The following is a 22385-nucleotide window of genomic DNA, read 5'->3' as shown; positions in this document are numbered from 1 at the left end:
GCCAGAGCGATTCCAGGGCACTTAACTGAGGCTATTCAAAAGCCCAGACAACCTACCACTTGGAAGGCCTACTCCAAGCATTGGAAAAACTTTCAGCGCAGGTATACTCTGAAATCCCCATCGCATTGTGAATATAATGTTTCCTCTGCTCTAAAATCTGAGTATGAAGACTCTGAGAAGAATTCAGCATTTGTTGACGCTTGAGGTGAGTTCAGGAAGGATAACCTTCCTAGTTTCGGCCTATTGAAAGGGCTTTCTACTGCTAGACCTTTAGTACAGTCTTTGTTACCATCTTGGGATCTGCTGCTGGTTCTTCAATGTCTTCGGCATTGTTCAGTTGAACATTTGAACTCAGTGGAGTTGAAATTCTGAACAATAAAGGTTGCATTTCCAGTAGGAAAAACATCTGGTAGCAGAATTGATGAGTTCAATGCTCTGTTGTGTAAACTTTCTTTCCTTTGAGTTTTGGAAAACTGTACTATATTGAAACATGACCCTTCTTTTTCTCTTAAGGTTCTCCTGTGGATCAGGGGATCATGGTTCCAGTATTTTCCCTTTAGATCGATTCCAATCTTTTATGAAGTTCTGGTCAAGGTTGGAAAGTCTCAATCATATCAGTCAGTAGATGGGTCTATTCTGCTGTTTCTGTAACTCACTCTTTATCTGATACCCCTCTTCTAGAGATGAAATATGGAAGGTGACTAGAGGTGCTGCGGCTTAGACTCAGGGAATTTCTCTGACACAGATCTGTCATGCGGCTATTTAAACCTCATTGTACGTTTTTGACAAAAACATTGCTGTATCCAAGAACAAGGTTTGAGAGGCCATTCTTTTGGCTGTAGTGTATTGGTTACTATTATGCTTTAATGTACTAGGTTTTTGATTTAATGCACTAATTAAAGTTTTTTTTAGCATAGATTTGTTTCTATGGGGTAGATGTACGAACGTCAGTGTTTGTGATTACCAAATAGCGAATTCTTGCAATTTGCTATTTGGTAATCATTAACAGCATTGTACAAATGTGTTTTTTTACATGTTGCGATTCCCAGTGGGTCATAAATAAACGTACCTCACGAATGTTAATGAGGTCGGTCTCGGTTCGCAACCCATTAGGAATTGCAACAATCACAGGGATGGTGGCCTACTGGGGCTTTGCAATAAAGCATTTTTTTTAAATGCAGCCCATTTTCCTTAAAGGATGCATTTAAAAAAGAAAAATGAAAAGTGTTCTTTTAATTTTTTTAAAGTAGGCAGTGACCCGTGGGACCATTGCGTGCTCTTAAAAAATATTTTTTCAACCATTCTCATAGGGAATGGGTTCCCTTGGGGACACTTTCCGATTTGCGAATGGGTTACCACCATATTGCAGTTGGTGGTAAAATGCAATTTTTTTAAATCTTATTTTGATCGAAAAACAGTCATACATATGACAACGATTCGGTATTAAGAAGGATGCCCTAAACAGCCCCTTCATAATACCAACTTGCAAACCCAAATTGCTATTCGGTAACAGGTTACAATACGAAAATGCCCTTTTGCATTCATAAATGGCCTGATTCTGCGAATCGGGCTATTTGCAAACTTAAAAACGCTTCGTACATATGGCCCTACCAGACTTAATTCATTATTTATTTTATAAAATGACCGCCACGCGGTACAGGATGTGGGATCATGCCCTGGTTATTACCAGCAATCTTCATGACACTCAGTCCTCCTCGCCCTCATCACAGGCTTTATGAGCCCCCCGGCCTCCTGTATTACTGGCCGTCAGGTGGTTTGGCAAACTCAGGAGATATCTTGAGAAGGATGTGGTCTTAAGGTAACCATGTGACTGGGAAGAGTTTGAGTCCCCAACAAGGGCATGAAGGGACCCAGCTCTTCCCTTGCGCCGCTGTCCACAGGCCACTCTCTCACGCACAAGCAACCCCTACAAATTCTCTCCCATGCCCCTCTCGCTCCACTACTCTCTTCCATCACCTCATTCTGTCAGAACCCACCTTGCCACAGGAAGAGCGATATAAGTTGAGGGAAGTAGGAAAAACAACCTCAAGTTTCATGAAAGACAATTAAATTCAAGGTTACCACCTCTGGAACCCATGCTCCAGTCCTGCCAAGATTCCCAGGTCCATGCGTGATGTGCAGGTCCATTCCAGGTATTTTCTTTGAGTTCTAGGACATGTAGTCCTGTTTTTCTATTACAAAAAGGGACTACAACTCCCAGATTGCAAATAAAAAACCTGGACTGGAGCAGCACATCACACATGGACCTGGGAAGCTTGGCAGCTATGATGCTCTTTGTGTCTGCTTGAGGGGCATTGTCCCCTTAGTGTTTCTATGGAAGCCATGGTGGTATCACCCATAGGTACAGAATGTCAAGCCAGCGAGGAATGGGTACCGCCAGCTTTTATATCAGGGGCACTGGAGAGTGAGAAGACAGTGAGGGAGCTATGAGCTGAGGGCAGGAGATTATTGGGGAGATATCCACAGGTCTCAACTTTCAACAAACAACTCATCAAGTGTCTCTGTAGGGGAGTCCACAAAGAAGCCTGATCCATGCATCAAGAAGTGAGGCCAGTTACAAAGTACACAGTAAACAAATAAATATTTTGTTTATTATCATTGTCTGAATACTGATCACACTGGCACATTAAGGGTGGACAGGATACATACACAATACTTCCATCATTGTCAGGTGTCTGTAGTCTTGTTCTCTTGGCCAATCTTAGCCACTGAGTGGGACAGGTACTTTTCTCTTTTAGTTGTTTTTGGTGCACCTCAGAGTACAACCAGATCAGGACCATTAGAAAGTTCTGCTACAGAAACTAGTTTTACTGCAACTCTTATTACCTGAGATTGAGGTGCCAGGAATTCAGAAACCACAACCCCTTGAGACTGACATCTGAGCTTGTTACTGATTGGTTGTCTAGGAGAGCAACATTGAAGCTTGCTACCGGTTGGTTGACTAGGAGAATGACATTGAAGCTTGTCACCGGTTGGTTGGCTAGGAGAACAACATTGAAGTTTGTTACCGGTTGATTGTCTAGGGGAACGACATTGAAGCTTGTCACCGCTTGGTTGTCTAAGAGAGCGACATTGAAGCTTGGCACCGGTTGGTTGTCTAGGAGAGCAACATTGAAGCTTGTCACCGGTTGGTTGGTTAGGAGAGTGACATTGAAGCTTGTCACTTGTTGGTTGGCTTGGAGAACGACATTGAAGCTTGTCACCGGTTGGTTGGCTAGGAGATGCTGAACCTATTGATGCTCTCACATATGGGCCAGGTCAGAGGTGCTTGCCAGCCTCAGCCAGCACTGGGCACACCTTGCAAGAAGTAGAGGAGTGTGCTACCACCATGTTGTTTGTCTAGTGTTGACTAGAATTGGCCCTGGCCTGTGACTATTCTCACATAAAGGATCTTTTTCCAACTCTTCAATTCCTTCATTTAGTCTGAGCCTTTCTCTCAGTCATGGAGGCTTCCAGAAACCTCACGAGATGTGGTATCTGCTATGTACACTCACCCATCCATTTCCAATCATGTCAGGGATCGGGAAAATCATAAAGCCTGCTCCTTCCCATCTACAGCCTCCAATGGTCAAGAGATGGTGTTGCCCAGCGTTGGCCAGGGCACCTCAGATTTCATGGACACTCACATGAGATAAATGTACATTTAGGTTGCCAGAACAAGGACGTATTTTCAGAATATATACATAGGTTATATTTACATAGAATGAATTTAAATGGGAATAATTAATAAAGAGAGAAGTTATCTTGAAATTAGGCCTAGATCCGATCCTCCTCCACCTACACTGTATACCCACTTATGTGGATTCAGTTTCCCCAGGATTACCTCCACGATCAGGAGATCCACCTGTGCCTTCTTAAACTGGTGAACTGTCACCTGAAAAAATCTGCTCTAATCTAGCTTGTGCTTTTCTAACCACAAACACCCCCTCCCCTTCAAGTCCTAGAAGATGCTTAAACTCTCCCCTCCCATGACATCTCCTGAATCCAACAGATACATCACCTCCTTCAGACTCAGGCTTCTCTTTAGTCACTAAGCCTGGCTTTCATCAGTGCTTGCTCTTCACCAAGCATTCCTTCACATCCTTGCTGTCAATGGATGTTACCTTTGCTTACTTACAGGCTATCTTCACTCTTCTGGACATATGAAATCTCACCTTACTCTTGCCTCTGTCAGAGCTCCAAGGAGTGAAACAATCATGCAAGGAATCATATTAACTTGGGAATCGATCTCCCATCACCTGCATCGCGCCCCATGGAGTCCCTCGTCCAATTTGATGAGACATTCAAGATCCCAACACTCCCTGGGGTGGTTTTCACCCAATGCCAATCCCTTTTTGCCTTTATTGATGTACAAAACACAGCAGACAAACCTCATATTACCTTCTCTACTTGGACTTCATCATGGACATTTCCCATCTCGTGAAGTGATAAATATTAAAATTTCTCAGAGTGAGCTCCCTTATCTCTTGACCAATGAAAACAGGAAGAGCCACTTGGGCTGTGATGCAGCTATTTAACAGGAGTAAGCTACTCTGCATCTGGTCTCTAATATCTCTCAGGCAAGCTTGCCCATTGCCCACCTGGTGAATATTTACCTCAGGTAACAACGTGGTCATGTATCCGACCAGGAACAGAAAAGGAAGTGCATTCTGCCTTCTCAAGAGGCAACCTGTACAAGCCACTGGGCCTCGTCACTTCTGAGGCAGATCTATTGGACATAGTGGTTTACTTTACAGAGCATTAAAAGGCAGCAGGACAGCAGAAGGTGCCAACTCCTTAAAACCCATGATGGCCCAATGACCGCCTTTGAAAATTCTCCAACATTCCCGGCAGTCGAATATTCTAGTAAAGTTAGTGGTGACAGCTTCTCGGTCTACAGACCTAGCATTCCTCTGCTCTTGCAACCAATGAACACCAAGTAGAAACAAAGCGACTGCAAAGAGAGCTGGTCGTCCCTTCACTAGGAGCAGGTGGAATCCATAGTGGGCCTTCTTGAGTCCATGGCATGTCATGCTTTACCTTAAATCAGTACTAGGCTCTTCACATAAAGGATGCACAAACCTCTCCCCATAGTTCCAGAACCAACCAGCAGCTGCACCTTCCTAGTACGTTTAGTTCAGTAGGACCTTAGCACAACTGATGTTTTGATGTCAAGCCTTTGTTACAGTGAGTCGACAGATGGTAGTTTCTGGGGCGTGGTAGTGATCATAGGCTTTTTCACCCTCCGTAGTTGAACTTGGGCAGCTTCACAACCCCTGGGGGGCCCTAGCTAGACTGCAGGTATCTTTCTCCACAACCCACATCTCCTTCACACGGTCAGAGAACGTAGGCGCTCAGTAGCACCACCGCGACCTGTGTGTGACTATGTCTCATTCACAGTATCGGCTTCTGATTCAAGAGGTGCAGCAGCAGCTTAACACTACCAGATCTTCAAGTGCATATTGGCCAGTCCCTTAGGCTCCAGGTTGGGCTAAGCAGGACTAACCATGAGTCAACAAACATTGATGGCAGAGTAAGTATCACCCTGAGGGTCGCCTCCATCTCAGGGGAGGTGACCTGCATTCCTTCATCCTTGTGGGACCTCAGAATGTCATCTCCCAGGCAATCTCTGACGTCCTCCGTGCTCCTACAAGCAGATCATCTCTAAGATTTCACTGGCTAAGGCTTTCAGTCACATGCTGAAGGATTCTGAAATAACTTAATTCTTAAAAACTTCTATTGAAAACTCTCAGCTTTTTCATGATTTCTTAAAATACTAAATATTGCTAACCCGATCTTTGGGCTCGTGCATGCAATATTTGACCTCCCCAAAACTTCATACATCAAGAAAATAACCTGATTTTAGGGGGCAATGCGTAAGGTCTAATTTTACATGATTAAGATGCTCCTTTACACACACTCACTTCACAGGAGTTCTATATGGCACAGGCATGGATCCCGCCCTCTCCCAGGTTAAGCCGCCCTTGCGGCACTGTCCAGCAGCACCAGGGAAACTGTGGCTACCTGGCTGAATGGTTTATAATGTGGCATTTTCAGTTTCTTAACTGTCTGAAACATGAAGTGTGCGGTGTGTCTCTTCCACCCCTGGACATGCAAACTGCACATGATGGCCAAAGTTGTCATGTGGCAAGACAATGAGGCTCACACGAGAGCGAGGAACTCGAACGGACACGACCATCAGTAGGGTTAAAGACACCAGTATAACTTCACAAATGAAGGTTTTCAAGGTTGATTATGGAGCCATGCCACTGTGTACCTCTTGTGGAGTGAACGTGCTGGATCATGATTCTACATGGCCTTCAGAGGGAGACATAAGGGCAGGGACGTAAACTAGGGCTTTCTATCCAGGTAAAGGAGATAAATGTCACATTTGTAGAGTAATCAGTGTTGGCCTGGATCCCATGTGGCCATCGATAGGACATCGGAGTGGAGGATGGAGTCTTAATGTACATATGTCCAGGCATTCACTATCGTCCATGTAGTCGCATGGCAATGGTCAACTTGCAGGGGAAAAATAGTGGGTCAGGATCCTGCGTGTCTTCCAGGGGTTGTCACAAAGGAAGGACAGGGTCTGAGGTTTCAGGGGTTAGGCAAAGGAGGTATACCATAAAGTCAGGCCAGAATACTTCTCCCATAGAGTGGAAAACATGGAGCATGATTGGGGGGTAATGGGAATGTCTGAAAACTAAGTGCATGTAATGGAGGTAGTCATAGGTGGACACACTTCAATGTCCTCCTCATAGACCGCATAGCCGGGGATCTACCTCACCACACTGGAGTGAGAGTGCAAAATTCTATAGTTCTTTAATGAGGATCACACTCCAATGTCTTCTTTGTAGGATGAATGGTGAGGATCTTTCCTTGCTGCCATGAGGTGCCATGGGTGGAGGACAGATTCATAGAGTTTGTTAGTGGGGGCTCACAGAGTGATGGCGCCCTCGCATCGCCATCAGAGAGATGCCACAAGTAAACAGCGGCATCCTAGAGCTCATCAGAAAGAGGGTCATACTGCGATGTCCTCTTCATAGATTGACAGCAGCAGGAGGATGGCCCAGCCCAGCAGCAGACCGAGGTTGTGCAGGAAGAAGAGGAGCCAGGGTCTCTTGTCCCTCACATTCATCATGGCTGGCAGCTGGGGAAGAAGAGAGACAGAGGATTAGGAACAATCTGGTGTGCATTCAAGTGAAAAGACAGCATAGAGACCTCAGCAGGGGCTTTGGTATCAAGGGAGGAAGACTCAGGTGTGCACTCAGGTGCAAACAGATCAAAGTTACCTCAATTCGGGGCTCCTGGACCAGCAGGCCTCAGGTGTACACTCAGGTGCAAACAGATCATGGTGACCTCAAGGGGAGGCTTCTGCACCAAGGAAGCAGGCCTCAGGTGTACACTCAGGTGCAAAAAGATCAAGGTGACCTCAAAGGGTGGCTTTTCGGACCAAGGGAGAAGACCGCAGGTGTGCAGTCAGGTGCAAACAGATCATGGTGACCTCAAGTGGGGCCTCCTGGACCAAGGAAGCTGGGCTCAGATGTGCATTCAGGTGCAAACGGATCAAAGTGACCTCAAGCGGGGACTTCTGGACCAAGGGAGCAGGCCCCAGGAGTACACTTGGGTGTAAACAGATCAAGGTGACCGCAGGCAGGGACGTCTGGACCAAGGGAGGAGACCTCAGGTGTGCACCCAGTTGCAAATAGATCACGATGGCCAAAATAGGGGCTTTGGGAGTAAGGGAGCGGGCCTCAGGCATGTTGCACACAGGAGGAAACAGATCACAGTGACCTGAAATGGGGGTTTTCAGGTCCTGGGTGGGATATACAAGGTGTGGGAAATCAACAAAAAGACAATGATCTAGGAGGAAGATGAGCAAGAACTGGCAACAGAATGAGCAAAACAGAGATGCCAAATAAACAGAAGGAGACAAGGTAGGAGAGACAGGGCAGTCAACAAAGAGAGAGCAGAGCTGTGGAATGAGGGCACTTGAAACAAAGAACGTGAGAGGACAATCACAGGAAGAAAGAGGTTGTCAAGAAACATATGAAGTTCACAGATATCTGCTAATGCACATCATAATACAGTGAGCGGGAACGTCAGTAGAGTCCAAAGAAAAGGGGCATGGTAGGCAAACATAGAAGGAGCGAGAAAAAGAGGCACCAAAGATATGGAGAGAAATCAACACCGAACAAGAAGAGACACTAGGGAGCAAGAAAAAACATGAAGCAACATCCAGCTATTGGTAAGCAGTTGACTGGGTCTGTTTGCGGCATCACTCAATGTGAAAACACATCAGTGTTACAAACTTGACAGATGTTCCTTCACCTGCCACAAAACCAGCATTTCCATGTGACAGCCCTGCCTTGTGCTCAAGTGTGAAGTCCAGGCCCATCCAGGCATGGTGAGCAAAGGAACTATGGATTAAACCCAGATCTGTGACTGGGGGTGAGTGTTTGCATTGTTCAGCACTCCGTCCATCATCCTTTTGTGTTGCTAAAGTTGCCCTAAGTGGGAGGGTTATGCCCAGATGTGGGTCCCATGCTCACTGTGCCACTGGATTCAAGCTAGCCTGGCTGATGAAGGGTGATACCCTGAAACCGGTCCCAGGATGCTTGTTTCTGGTCTATGGACGACCTGATGTGGCAGTTCGGGCTCGACTGTTCCCATGAGGAACAGAGTCAAGACTGATTTGCATATGGCTGGGTCCAAACTGGGGTGGCATGGTGAACAAAAGAACGATGGATTAAACCCAGATCTGTGAATGGGGGTGGGTGTTTGCATCGTTCAGCACTCAGTCCATCATCCTTTTGTGCTGCTAAAGTTGGCCTAAGTGGCAAGGGTATGCCCAGACGTGGGTCCCGTGCTCACTGTGCCACTGGATTCAAGCTAGCCTGGCTGATGAAGGGTGATACCCTGAAACCGGTCCTAGGATGCTTGTTTCTGGTCCAGGGAGGACTTGGCTTGGCAGTTCGGGCTGGACTGTTCCTATGAGGAACAGGGTCAAGACTGATTTGCATATGGCTGGGTCCAAACTGGGGTGGCATGGTGAGAAAAAGAACGATGGATTAAACACAGAACTGTGACTGGGGATGAGTGTTTGCATTGTTCAGCACTCCGTCCATCATCCTTTTGTGTTGCTAAAGTTGCCACTAAGTGGGAAGGGTATGCCCAGACATGGGTCCCATGCTCACTGTGCCACTGGATTCAAGCTGCCTTGCTGATGAAGGGTGATACCCTGAAACCAGTCCCAGGATGCTTGTATTCGGTCCAGGGAGGATCTGGCTTGGCAGTTTGGGCTGGACGGTTCCCATTAGGAACCAGGTCAAGACTGATTTGCATATGGCTGGGTCCAAACTGGGGTGGCATCATGAGCAAAAGGACGATGGATTAAACCCAGATCTGTGACTGGGGGTGAGTGTTTGCACAGTTCACCATTCCGTCCACCATACTTTTGTATTCCATCCAGACAGACACCAGATGTTACTTTTCCACCATTTTACGTGTTTGTGTACCTTTAAGATAGAGGGTGTGATTTATATCTTGGCAGTAAGCATTCTCCATTGCAACTACGATGGAGTATTCTTATGGCCAAGATAATGGTTCATCCGCTCAATTTAGATATGGGCATCCATAGGTTTGGCTATGGCAGTGACTACTCCATCACCGCCATAGCCAAACCTCTTCGATGTCCCGACAGAGTAAGGGCTGTCAGAGAAATAGCTATATGTCCACCCACCCAATTAGGGTCAGTGGACATATCAATGTTTTATTTATTGTCCATCACTGCCAGGCAGTGAGGGACATGAAAGAAGGTATAATGCAATTAACTGTTTTGCCCAGGGCTGCATCATGTAGTCAGAGCCCAGCACCAAACAGCTAAAAGCACTGACAGGAACAGCTGTGACGGTAGTTCCTGACAATGCTTTATGAATTACTGCCAGCTTGGTGGTAATTTATAAATTCGGCAGGTGGTCCCTCCACCAGGGGGAGGGAGTAATCTCCTCCATCTCCCTGGAGGAACAACGGGCTGTCCGGAGACTTATAAATCGGGCCCAGAGTTTGCGCCTGTGGTATGTGTCCCTTTGAAGGTACCTTGTGACCAGGCCAGGCTGCCACCTGCTTTCAGTCCAAGCGCTATTGTTCACATACAGACACATAAATACATATACATGCACACACACATATGCATACATGCAATATATACATATATGTAAATCTATACACACAGTATGTGCATACATACACACATACACGCATATGTGGCTACCCATGATTAATGGACCTGACATTTTGTTTGTAAAAAACAAGCCAATGGTTTGCAGGAATGATCATTGGACTTTAAGGGATCCTTTGTTGAGTTCCTAAAGCTTCAATGTGTCAAGATCTGGAAGTAAGTGGAGTGAGAAGTGGCAAAAGTCACCATGAATAAGACTGAGGAGTGAGTGAAACCGAGGTGGGCGATGGGAGGGAGAAGTTAGAGAGTGAGTAGAGATGAGAGAGAGGAGTGGACAGGGTGGGGTGGAGAAGGGGAGATGCCCACACGAGGATGGGCAGGGTGGATGAAGACAAAGAAAGGTGGAAGAGAGGCTCATTCGTGCAGGAAGGAGGGACCCTTCTTGGTCAAGGCTGCAGGGCTCTCACCATGTCTGCCAAGGCCACGTAGAGGAAGAGCCCGGTGGCCACGGTGAAGATCCAGCGCTCCACCTCCTCATTCGCTGAGATGGAAAGTGAGATGTACAGCCCGATGAAGGATGTGAGGGCACTGCCAAAGTTCAGCAGGAGCGCCATCTTGACGCTCAGTCCAGCGTGCAGCAAGGCGGCAAAGTCACCTGTTGCCAGAGAAACAAGCAAAGTTAGAAAGTTGAGGTGACACTCACAGTACAGAGAAGCCTTCAAGGGGGCGTAAGGAAACTGATACATCAGCAATGCACGGACCCCACAGTTTTAGGGTTCACAGGGTGGGCAATGATAGGACCTAGCACGCATCAAGCACAATGTTGAGATAGCAACTGGTTGTTAGCAGTGATCACATCCATGTTAGGTGTGAGTAGCTCGCATGGGTCATTTTTCTTTTCAGTTCTGGCACCAGAAATCTAACATTTACCATAGAGATTTTAAAACTATAAACAACAGAGTACAAAGATTAAAACCACTCACAACTGATGGGAGACAGCTACAGAGGTCTGATTTAGGGACCACATTAAGGCCCTCATTATGACGTTGGTGGTCTTTAAAGCCGTGGAAGGTCTTCCGTCCACCATATTACGAGTACTGCAGGATTTCTGCCACATTTTGGGTGGAAATCCTGCAGTAGTCGTGCTGGCGGGTGGAGTCGCTTGGTCGGTTCCACCACCGCCCCGCCAGAAGGACTCCACCAGCTGTATTACGACCTGTAATACGGCCTGGTGGTGTCCTGATGGCACGGTGCAGCCTGTGGTGGAAGCGCCCATTCCTGTTCCCTGCCGGACGACCTCCGTTGGGTGTCTGACAGGGGAGAGGGGTGGAAAGGTGGGAGGTATTGTGTGTGCGTGTATGAGTGGGTGTTTGTCTGCATGTGTGTATGGGTGTTTCTATGGGTGTGTGCATGCGTGGTTGAATGCATGTATGAATGTTGAAGTGAATGCATGTATGAGTGTTGAAGTGAATGCAAGTATGAGTGTTGCAGTGAATGCGAGTATGAATGTTGAAGTGAATGCGAGTATGAAGGTTGAAGTGAATGCATGTATGGATGCATGTGAGTGAATGTGTGTATGCCAGTGTTGGTGGATGAGTGTATGCAGAGTGATTGTGGGTGTCTGTGTGCGTGTGCATGCATGGGGGGAGGGAGGCACTGTACCTGACCGGAGGGCGCTGTACATGAAGGGGGGTGTGGGGTGTTCTTGTTATGCCATCTTTCTCAGAGGTTAGGGATAGACTGTGGATATACCCAGCTCATGGGGCAACTCGTAGCACACCACTGCCACGGATGTAGTGAGACCCTTCACTCAAAGGAGTGTTTGTTAGTGAACTCCATGGCCATTTGGCAGTACCCTTGGGTTTCCTCTGGTGTCAGTGGTTGGTGGATAATTCATTTTTAAACATACCCAGCTCATGGGGCAGCTCGTGACACACCACCGCCACGGAAGTGGCAAGACCCGTCCGCCAGGAGGTAGAGAAGGCTGCACCCATTGCCAGTCCATCCGCAAAGTTGTGGATACCATCGCCGATGGTGATCATGTAAGGGATCATGCGCAGCTCTACGGAGAGAGGTAGAGAGGGTTAGAACGAAGGGGACTTTGAGTCATGTCAAATGTGTTCAATTCTCTGTACGACTTGGATGGTCTTGAAGAGCATGGCGGCCCCTGAAGTATCAACCGTGCAGGCCATGAACTTTAACCCCATGTAATAAACTATAAAAAGGAGCTGAGCAGCGTAAAGAGCTGATAAAGTCTTTTGAGTACATATAAGATTTCCTGTTTTCAGTTACTATTGGTTGTGAATTCTGGTGGCGATTTGTCAGTGTTTTCCATTTTTTTTACAAAAAGTTTGAAAAAATCTGTGGTTATCGGTGTTTATTCTTTGTTGCTCTGCACATAATCATGGTGATGGTGGTTTTCAAGTGTATTTATTTCCTTTCTTCCCTCATTCTTTCCCGGAGTCACTTATACCTGCATTATTTTCTGCTTCTAACTCTCTTCTTTGTACCCTTTTATAGAATGTGCTCTTCCAAGTAACTTTTTAATTTCTCTCACCTCTCTGCTTATCTAATTTCGCAGTCCTCAGATCCCTCTTTCCAGCCGCCCCGTCCCACCCTGTGTCAAGGATCTGCATGAATGGAGATATGTTTACACACTATTAAGACTGGATTGTAGCACATAAAAGGTTAACAGTGGGTGTTTAACACACTTTCCTACTGTTCTGCTATTCAGAAAAATGGCAAATATTTGCTGAATTAACATTTTCTGCCTCAGACATGCTATATTTATAGCTTGGTGTTCTATGTTCAATGGTTGCAAGCCAATGCCACCCCTCCTATTCTTTGTCTTCACATCCCAAGAAAGACCTGGGTAATAAATGTATTATTACTGTCTGGTCTGGCTTATTCCTGTTGTAATGTGTCATGGCGGAGACGCCTGACAAGACATTATCATCTGCTTACTGTTAGCTCTTGGGACCTTGATGGCAATAGATTGTGCTGCAGCTAGTAAAGAAGCTTCATCACCTGCAAGATAACCTTGCACCATTTCTCGGTGCAGTTCACATCTGGAATTAAGTTTATCTTACATTGTTGGTCCATGTCTGTGAGGTTTTATTTGAGGACCTCCAAGGACTGGTGTTTATTGAGCATGTGGGTAGGTATTTGTTTTATGAAAGCAGTTTGGGGGCTGTGTTCCTAGCGTCCATTTGTGACAGGTGCAAAAGTCACTTCACCTGTGCATTTTGTACAGTGTGCACTCCTATAGCGTGGGTTCCATCTTAGGGGGGAAGAACAAGTGCAGTTGAATAAGTTTTCATGAAACGAGGTCACAGTGTTCTGTGCATGTGATGCTGTCTAGTGTCACGCTCTGGCCCTTGGACGTGGCTTGCGCCACTAACAAGATGGAGGCGAAGAGTTAATTATTCTGGTTGCACCGCTTTCTGGGCCCTAATTTTGTTCCCTTGTCCTTCTAATATTTCCCTGAGGGTCCTTCTTTTTGGAGAATTATCTTCTTGTTTGACTGAGGTGAATTATGTGCCGTCTGCGGAAGCTCGTGTCTCAGCACGAGGCAGTCATTTTGTGAGTTGCCCTTTTTATTTATTTTTCTCTTAAAAACAGTGCTTGAAAAATAATTTCTCACTTTGGATCACTTATATTTGGCTTCTCCTACTGTGGTTCTACAAGCCTCTTTGGTTCAATAAGGTACTTTTATTATTCTCGCTTTTCTCTGCTTCAACCATCTCATTGTACTATTTGTTTCTCAACTGAAAATGACTTTTCCTGCGGCATAAGCACTGTGGTTGTGTTTATTATTCATGGCATATTTTTGCTGCACATTTTATTTCCACTCTTTCAGTATAGATATTATTTTTGTACCTCTCATATTTCTGCTTATTGCACAGGGAGAACACATTGTTTGCAGGCAACTGGGCAGCAAAAACTCAATTAAAAAAATAGCTAATGCCACTCTCGGTTGCTCTAAACCAACATTCTTCGGGAACAAAACCTAAAACGGCCAAAAATTATCCTCCATTTCCTATATCCCCATCTAATAATCCAATTTCTGACACTATCTTGGATGAAGTAAGAGCCTTGTGAACTGCCATGCATGCCACCAATGAAAAGTTACAACAACCTGAGGATAGAAGGAATATAATGTAATACAAAATGGTTTAGTTGGAACAATTCGAGATTTTAGTTGATGGTACAGCTGTGAAGACATCCATGCTTGAACAAGAAATTTTTAAACTTAAGCTCCATACAGAGGATTTGGAAAACAGGAATCGTAATAATTTGTGTTTATATGGTTTATCAGAAGGTATTGAAGGTCCCAAACCTTTTCGATGTCTCAAAGAAATTAATTCCTGAGCTTTTAAAAATCTCTAAGTCACTTTTTATTTACTTGTAACATGTTCATCATCTGGGTACAATGTAATCCTCCCTCTTCAAAACCTAGAGGCATTGATATGTTATTCCTGGAGTTTACTGGCTTACTTTGTGTTTTGAGAAAGGCTCAGGACCAAAAGAAAATTGTCTAGCCACAAACTCTTCAATTCGCAAGAGGTATCATGTGCTACCAATGCCAGATAAAAGGAGTTTCTTGTCACGTGTCCTCGCATGAGACAACGAAATATCAGATATGGGATTCTTCATCCATGCCTATGCAAAATGGCTCATGAGGGTATCACTAGGTTGTGTGAAGATCATGTTCAGCTATGTGCAATTCCCTAGTATCCCTTATCGCATAGGTGGAGACTGCTCCTTGAAAACAGGAAGATTTTCTATTGATGTCTTATTAAGTTGTTTTATTATGTTATTCTATTCACTTTTGTTCTCTTTTTTTTATCTCATCCACATGTGTGGTTATGTCCCTGACACGCTTTACCTGTTTTTTTACATTTCTCTTTTTCAGATCTGGGTTCTGGCCCTTGATCTGCTGTTTCTTTTTTATCTTTAACAATGGATTTTCCTTCTCTTTTTCTTTCTGTTTTTTCCCTGTTTTTTTAGAACAATAGTGTCTGTTCTCTCTTTATGCCCTTCTTGTACCTCATTGTTAATGTTGTTGTCACATTTTTCCCCATTTTCTACAGATTGTCACCCTTGCTCCAGTATCCGTTCCCCCCTGTGTCAGATATATCTAATTTTCTTTCATGGAAAGTTTGTTGGCTTGGAAATCTGGAAGACAGAAGGTACCTTCTCATTTATCCAGACTTGATACTAAAATGACTCTTTTGCAGGAGAGTCATTGTAATGACACAGAACCTCTCAGATTTCAAAGATAATAATTGGATCAAGTTTTCTTTTCTCCTTCATTTGATTGGACAGGTGGGTAGGTATCTTACAGTATATATCCTTCGAAATTGCAGGGCACATTTAAGAGCCCCTATGAACACTGGAGCGTCACTTTTTGTGATGCTCTGGTGGTGCTAACCATTGCTCCATATTTACAAGGAGGTGTAATGCCACGTTTTGTGGCGTTATGCCTCCTTGTAAATATGGGCCCTTCCGATGCAGTGTTCTGCATCAGAGGGGCGTGCAATGGGTGTTGCAGTGGGAGTTCCACCACCACACCCATTGCTTTTGATGCTGCCTCAGGTTTACGAGTTGTCCTAAACCTCAGGCCGAGTCAAAACCTAACGCCACCCCAGGGATGGCGTTAGCATGGCAAAACGAGGAGGAATGCTTTTATTCCTCCTCATTTTTTGCTTTTTCTGCGTGTGCTGCATTCTCTAGCACATATAGAAGAAGAAAAATGCCATTGACAATTGTTTTCGTGCAGGAAGGTGTCCCTTCCTGTACATAAACAATCATTCAAAATGACGCTTTGGTACTTCTAAGTGTGCTGCATTGTGCAGCACACACAGAAGTGCCAAATCGCCATTACAGATTGTTTATGTGCAGGAGGGAACAATCTATCCCCTCAACGCAGATATCCTTGCACTATGGTCCAAGGATGCCTGCGTTTGCACTAGGCAGCTTAATTCTGTGCAGGGGGAAACGCAGGGGTGTGCCGTATTCTTCTAAGTACGGTTCAACCCTGCGTTTCAAAGGTGGTGCAGCACGGCGCTGCTATTTTTGGCTCAGTTGATGATACTGCCTAAATTGCTAATGTTGATCATTCTAATTCCTGGCAAGCTTTTTTTAAATCTCTATATACTGAAGGTACACATCTTTGTGATTCTGATTTTTGATTAAATTGTCAATGGAATTCCTAAAGTTCCACCCCCGCATAAGAAATTTAAAATATCTTGAAGCAGCTATGACTCTTCAAGAAATAATTGTGGCCATTAATTCCTTAAAAAGATAACGCACCAGGTCCCAATGCCTTCTCCATTGAAACTATTTCCTCTTTCTCTTCCTTGTTTGCATCTAAACTGTTAGAAATTTGTAATACGTTAGTTTCTAATTCGAGCCAGTGGCACTTTTTTAGAAGCTCTGATTACTGTAATTCCCAAACATGATAAATATCTTGATTTTGCAAAATTACAGGCCTCTGTTGCTTATAAATGATGACTGCAACATTTTTGGTAAGATCCTAGCTTCTTGTTTAGAATATATTATACCCCTGCTTATCAAATTACCATGATTTTCAAATCTGACCTATCTCGTTTTATTTCAAGAAAACTTGCTGCTGATAATGCAAGGATTTTTTCGAACATCATTTCTCAGGCTGATGTGTGTGAAGCTCCTTTTGGAGCATTACCTCTTGATGCTGAGAAAGCTTTTGATCAAATTAATAGGCAATATATGTTTAAGATTCTCCATTGTTTTGATTTTGGCCCATTTATTTCTTTTGTCAAACTATTATATTCTAGTCCTAGAGGTAGTATAATTGTTAATAGATCATGCCCTGATCTGGCTTGTGGTCAGCAGTAGTTGAGATACCCTGTCCTGTGTTCTGCTATAGTGGACATATCCTGGCTTGTGTTCAGCAGTAGTTGTGATACTCTGGCTTGTGTTTTGCTATAGTATAGATACTCTAACTTGTGTTCCACTCTAGTTGAGGTTGTCTGCTCTGTGGTGTGCTGTAGTAGAGATACTCTGGCTTGTGGTCAGCAGTAGTTGAGATACTCTAACTTGTGATCTGTAATAGTTGAGGTACTCTGGCCTGTAGTAGAAATACTCTGGCTTGCGTTCTGTAACAGTTGAGGTACTCTGACCTGTAGTAGAAATACTCTTGCTTGTGTTTAGTAATAGTTGAGATACTTTGGCTTGTGTTTTGCTATAGTATAGATACTCTACCTGTGTTCAACTCTAGTTGAGGTTGTCTGCTCTGTGGTCTGCTGTAGTAGAGATACTCTGGCTTGTGGTCAGCAGTAGTTGAGATACTCTAGCTTGTGTTCTGTAATAGTTGAGGTACTCTGGCCTGTAGTAGAAATACTCTGTCTTGTGTTGTGTAATAGTTGAGGTACTCTGACCTGTAGTAGAAATACTCTGGCTTGCGTTCTGTAATAGTTGAGAAACTTTGGCTTGTGTTGAGCAATAGCTGAAGTACTCCGGCATATACTCAGCAATAGTACATATATTCTGGCTTGTGTTCTGCAGGAATAGAGATGCTCTTGCTTGTGTTCAGCAGTAGTGGTGCTGTGCCAGTTATGGACTAGTTAGACTATCACTGCCTGATTCTATGACTGAGCTGAACTGGGGCTGTATGAACACATACCTCGGCTGCGCTTGGTCCTGGCCGGTTTTGAGTTCTCTGCATCTTCTGTGCTGACCTGCAGGAAAAATAAATTGTGTTATTTTCTGTCCATCGGATACATTCTATGTATTCATTCATTCATCAATTCATAACTGGAAGCCTCCATTCCCGTTGACTGTCTAAGGGGCGTTGGCAATACGAGACCTCCTCATGTTACTCATACATCTCCCTTGCAGTCGCTCAGTAATCTGTTACTGTCTTGGTTTCCTTGTATATTTCACTCTCAGTGGCTGAGTAATCTGAGATGTGTCAAGCTCCTCAGACACCCTCTGGGGCCTCTGTAAAGTGAGTCCATCTAAGGTCCATCATAAATCTCACTGTTGGGGGCATAATATGAAACTTTCTTGGTTCTTTGTGCATCTCACTGTCAAGAGCAGCGGTCATGTGAGATTGTCTCAGGTTCCTTTTACATGTCATTCTCACGAGCCTCTGTAATCGGACACCATCTCTAGTTCCTTGTATAGTTCAATCTCAGGAGTCTTTGTAATCTGACACCATCTCAAGTTCCTTGTACAGTTCAATCTCAGGGGCCTTTGTAATCTGACACCATCTCAAGTTCTTTGTACAGTTTCATCTCAGGGGCCTTTGTAATCTGAGACCATCTCACGTTCCTTGTACAGTTCAATCTCAGGGGCCTTTGTAATCTGAGACCATCTGAAGTTCCTTGTACAGTTCCATCTCAGGGGCCTTTGTAATCTGAGACCATCTCACGTTCCTTGTACAGTTCAATCTCAGGGGCCTTTGTAATCTGAGACCATCTCACGTTCCTTGTACAGTTCAATCTCAGGGGCCTTTGTAATCTGAGACCATCTCACGTTCCTTGTACAGTTCAATCTCAGGGGCCTTTGTAATCTGAGACCATCTCAAGTTCCTTGTACAGTTCAATCTCAGGGGCCTTTGTAATCTGAGAGCATCTCACGTTCCTTGTACAGTTCAATCTCAGGGGCCTTTGTAATCTGAGACCATCTCACGTTCCTTGTACAGTTCAATCTCAGGGGCCTTTGTAATCTGAGATCATGTGAAGTTCCTTGTACAGTTCCATCTCAGGGGCCTTTGTAATCTGAGACCATCTCACGTTCCTTGTACAGTACAATCTCAGGGGCCTTTGTAATCTGAGACCATCTCAAGTTCCTTGTACAGTTCAATCTCAGGGGCCTTTGGAATCTGAGAGCATCTCAAGTTCCTTGTACAGTTCAATCTCAGGGGCCTTTGTAATCTGAGACCATCTCACGTTCCTTGTACAGTTCAATCTCAGGGGCCTTTGTAATCTGAGACCATCTGAAGTTCTTTGTACAGTTTCATCTCAGGGGCCTTTGTAATCTGAGACCATCTCACGTTCCTTGTACAGTTCAATCTCAGGGGCCTTTGTAATCTGAGACCATCTGAAGTTCCTTGTACAGTTCCATCTCAGGGGCCTTTGTAATCTGAGACCATCTCAAATTCCTTGTACAGTTCAATCTCAGGGGCCTTTGTATTCTGAGACCATCTCACGTTCCTTGTACAGTTCAATCTCAGGGGCCTTTGTAATCTGAGACCATCTCACGTTCCTTGTACAGTTCAATCTCAGGGGCCTTTGGAATCTGAGAGCATCTCAAGTTCCTTGTACAGTTCAATCTCAGGGGTCTTTGTAATCTGAGACCATGTGAAGTTCCTTGTACAGTTCCATCTCAGGGGCCTTTGTAATCTGAGACCATCTCACGTTCCTTGTACAGTTCAATCTCAGGGGCCTTTGTAATCTGAGACCATCTCAAGTTCCTTGTACAGTTCAATCTCAGGGGCCTTTGGAATCTGAGAGCATCTCAAGTTCCTTGTACAGTTCAATCTCAGGGGCCTTTGTAATCTGAGACCATCTCACGTTCCTTGTACAGTTCAATCTCAGGGGCCTTTGTAATCTGAGACCATCTGAAGTTCCTTGTACAGTTCCATCTCAGGGGCCTTTGTAATCTGAGACCATCTCAAATTCCTTGTACAGTTCAATCTCAGGGGCCTTTGTAATCTGAGACCATCTCACGTTCCTTGTACAGTTCAATCTCAGGGGCCTTTGTAATCTGAGACCATCTCACGTTCCTTGTACAGTTCAATCTCAGGGGCCTTTGGAATCTGAGAGCATCTCAAGTTCCTTGTACAGTTCAATCTCAGGGGTCTTTGTAATCTGAGACCATGTGAAGTTCCTTGTACAGTTCCATCTCAGGGGCCTTTGTAATCTGAGACCATCTCACGTTCCTTGTACAGTTCAATCTCAGGGGCTTTTGTAATCTGAGACCATCTCAAGTTCCTTGTACAGTTCAATCTCAGGGGCCTTTGGAATCTGAGAGCATCTCAAGTTCCTTGTACAGTTCAATCTCAGGGGCCTTTGGAATCTGAGACCATCTCACGTTCCTTGTACAGTTCAATCTCAGGGGCCTTTGTAATCTGAGACCATCTCACGTTCCTTGTACAGTTCAATCTCAGGGGCCTTTGGAATCTGAGACCATGTGAAGTTCCTTGTACAGTTCAATCTCAGGGGCCTTTGGAATCTGAGACCATCTCAGGTTCCTTGTACAGTTCAATCTCAGGGGCCTTTGTAATCTGAGACCATCTCACGTTCCTTGTACAGTTCAATCTCAGGGGCCTTTGTAATCTGAGACCATCTCACGTTCCTTGTACAGTTCAATCTCAGGGGCCTTTGGAATCTGAGAGCATCTCAAGTTCCTTGTACAGTTCAATCTCAGGGGCCTTTGTAATCTGAGACCATCTCACGTTCCTTGTACAGTTCAATCTCAGGGGCCTTTGGAATCTGAGACCATCTCAGGTTCCTTGTACAGTTCAATCTCAGGGGCCTTTGGAATCTGAGAGCATCTCAGGTTCCTTGTACAGTTCAATCTCAGGGGCCTTTGGAATCTGAGAGCATCTCAGGTTCCTTGTACAGTTCAATCTCAGGGGCCTTTGGAATCTGAGAGCATCTCAGGTTCCTTGTACAGTTCAATCTCAGGGGCCTTTGGAATCTGAGACCATCTCACGTTCCTTGTACAGTTCAATCTCAGGGGCCTTTGGAATCTGAGAGCATCTCAGGTTCCTTGTACAGTTCAATCTCAGGGGTCTTTGTAATCTGAGACCATGTGAAGTTCCTTGTACAGTTCAATCTCAGGGGCCTTTGTAATCTGAGACCATCTCACGTTCCTTGTACAGTTCCATCTCAGGGGCCTTTGGAATCTGAGAGCATCTCAGGTTCCTTGTACAGTTTACACTCAAGGTCTCTGCAATGTGAGACCATATCATCTCCTTGCACGTATCACTCTGAGTGGCCTCTATAATCTGAGACTGTCTCAAGGCCATTGGACATCTCTCTTGTCCACGCACTTTTCATGGGCCTCCCATGTTTTGCGTGTCTCATAAGCCACTCAATGCTGTTTATCTTTCACAGGCCTGTCACATCTATGGCTGTTTCTTGGCCTGTCATATCTGTGACGTCCCTCCTGACTTCCCTGCCTGTGACGGTGTAATCATCTCACACCAGGCTGAAGAGTGAAACCTCCTATAAGTAGCGCTAATTCCCGGACTCCTTGCCTCTAAGCACTCTTCGGAGCTTCCCATGCAGAGGTACTTTCAAATACACTTCACTGCCAGGTCTGCCACGGAGGCCTTTCTCATCCAAGGTTTCTTCAGGTACCACTCATCCTTGGGACTGACTCACAGGCTCCTTAGAGGTGAGGTCTGCAGCTCACCCACTAATCTAGGCCTCACCTAAGGAATTACCTGACAGCTTCTGCCCCTTACCGCAGACACATGTCCTCTGGGGATAGTTTAAAAGATGTCCTATCCAGCGTTGTCCTATACACATCATATCTCCAGCGCTCTCCACAGGTGCCTCCAACCAGGGCTATCTCTGAGCCAATACTCCTCTTCCCTGTGACTGAGTTTAAAGTCTTTTATTTCAAGGGCCTCTTAGGCACCCTCCATGCCTGTGGTGCCTCGAAGGCCTCAGAGCGCTTCAGATACCTGTAGCACTTTTCACCTCAGTCAGTCCCTCGAAGGCCTCTCGTTGCCGTGGTCCCTAGAGGCACGCCTCAAGTCTTAGGTGTTAGAGGCCTCTCAGGTCCGGTCACAAACCTCTCTGGTTTGGGACCACTGTCTCAGGTTTCCAGATGTCTGGTGACAGGGCAGTCTATACTCACCAGGTCTGCCTGTGAGGACGACTGCTTCTTCTTCTTCCTCTCCTCGTGGTACGCCTGCAGAGACACCCCATGGTCATGACTGTGACCCGCGCCTTCTCCATCCTCGTCCTGGAAAAGAAGCCAACAGTTACTTCACCTGGAATCCAGAATGGCTGCAGAAGGGCCTGCGCGAGGCATCCAGCAGCTTTATTACCAGCACAAGTCATATGACGTACACAGTCCTTCTGACCCATGAGAACATTACAGGAAATGAGATCACAAGACCAGAAATGATACCACTGGCATCCGCCATATGACTGAAAGTAATACAATGCAGGCAGAAGTCCAGTGAAGCAGATAAATG

General features: G+C 45.2%; 1 protein-coding gene across 1 annotated transcript in view; it reads right to left on the bottom strand.

Moving 5' to 3' along the window:
- Nucleotides 1-2583: 2583 nt before the first annotated feature.
- Nucleotides 2584-22385, bottom strand: part of SLC39A4 (solute carrier family 39 member 4) — a 62095-nt gene continuing 42293 nt past the window's right edge. The window contains exons 8-12 of the mRNA XM_069221148.1: nucleotides 22043-22150; nucleotides 17850-17904; nucleotides 12093-12245; nucleotides 10651-10838; nucleotides 2584-7153 (exon numbers count right to left, since the gene is read on the bottom strand). Of these exons, the coding sequence (XP_069077249.1) occupies nucleotides 7025-7153; nucleotides 10651-10838; nucleotides 12093-12245; nucleotides 17850-17904; nucleotides 22043-22150 (633 nt within the window). The 3' untranslated portion in view covers nucleotides 2584-7024. The remainder of the gene's footprint in view (nucleotides 7154-10650; nucleotides 10839-12092; nucleotides 12246-17849; nucleotides 17905-22042; nucleotides 22151-22385) is intronic.

This window comes from Pleurodeles waltl, chromosome 2_2, assembly GCF_031143425.1.
Source record: "Pleurodeles waltl isolate 20211129_DDA chromosome 2_2, aPleWal1.hap1.20221129, whole genome shotgun sequence".
Classification (NCBI taxonomy): domain Eukaryota; kingdom Metazoa; phylum Chordata; class Amphibia; order Caudata; family Salamandridae; genus Pleurodeles; species Pleurodeles waltl.
This window is presented reverse-complemented; position numbering and strand designations above follow the sequence as displayed.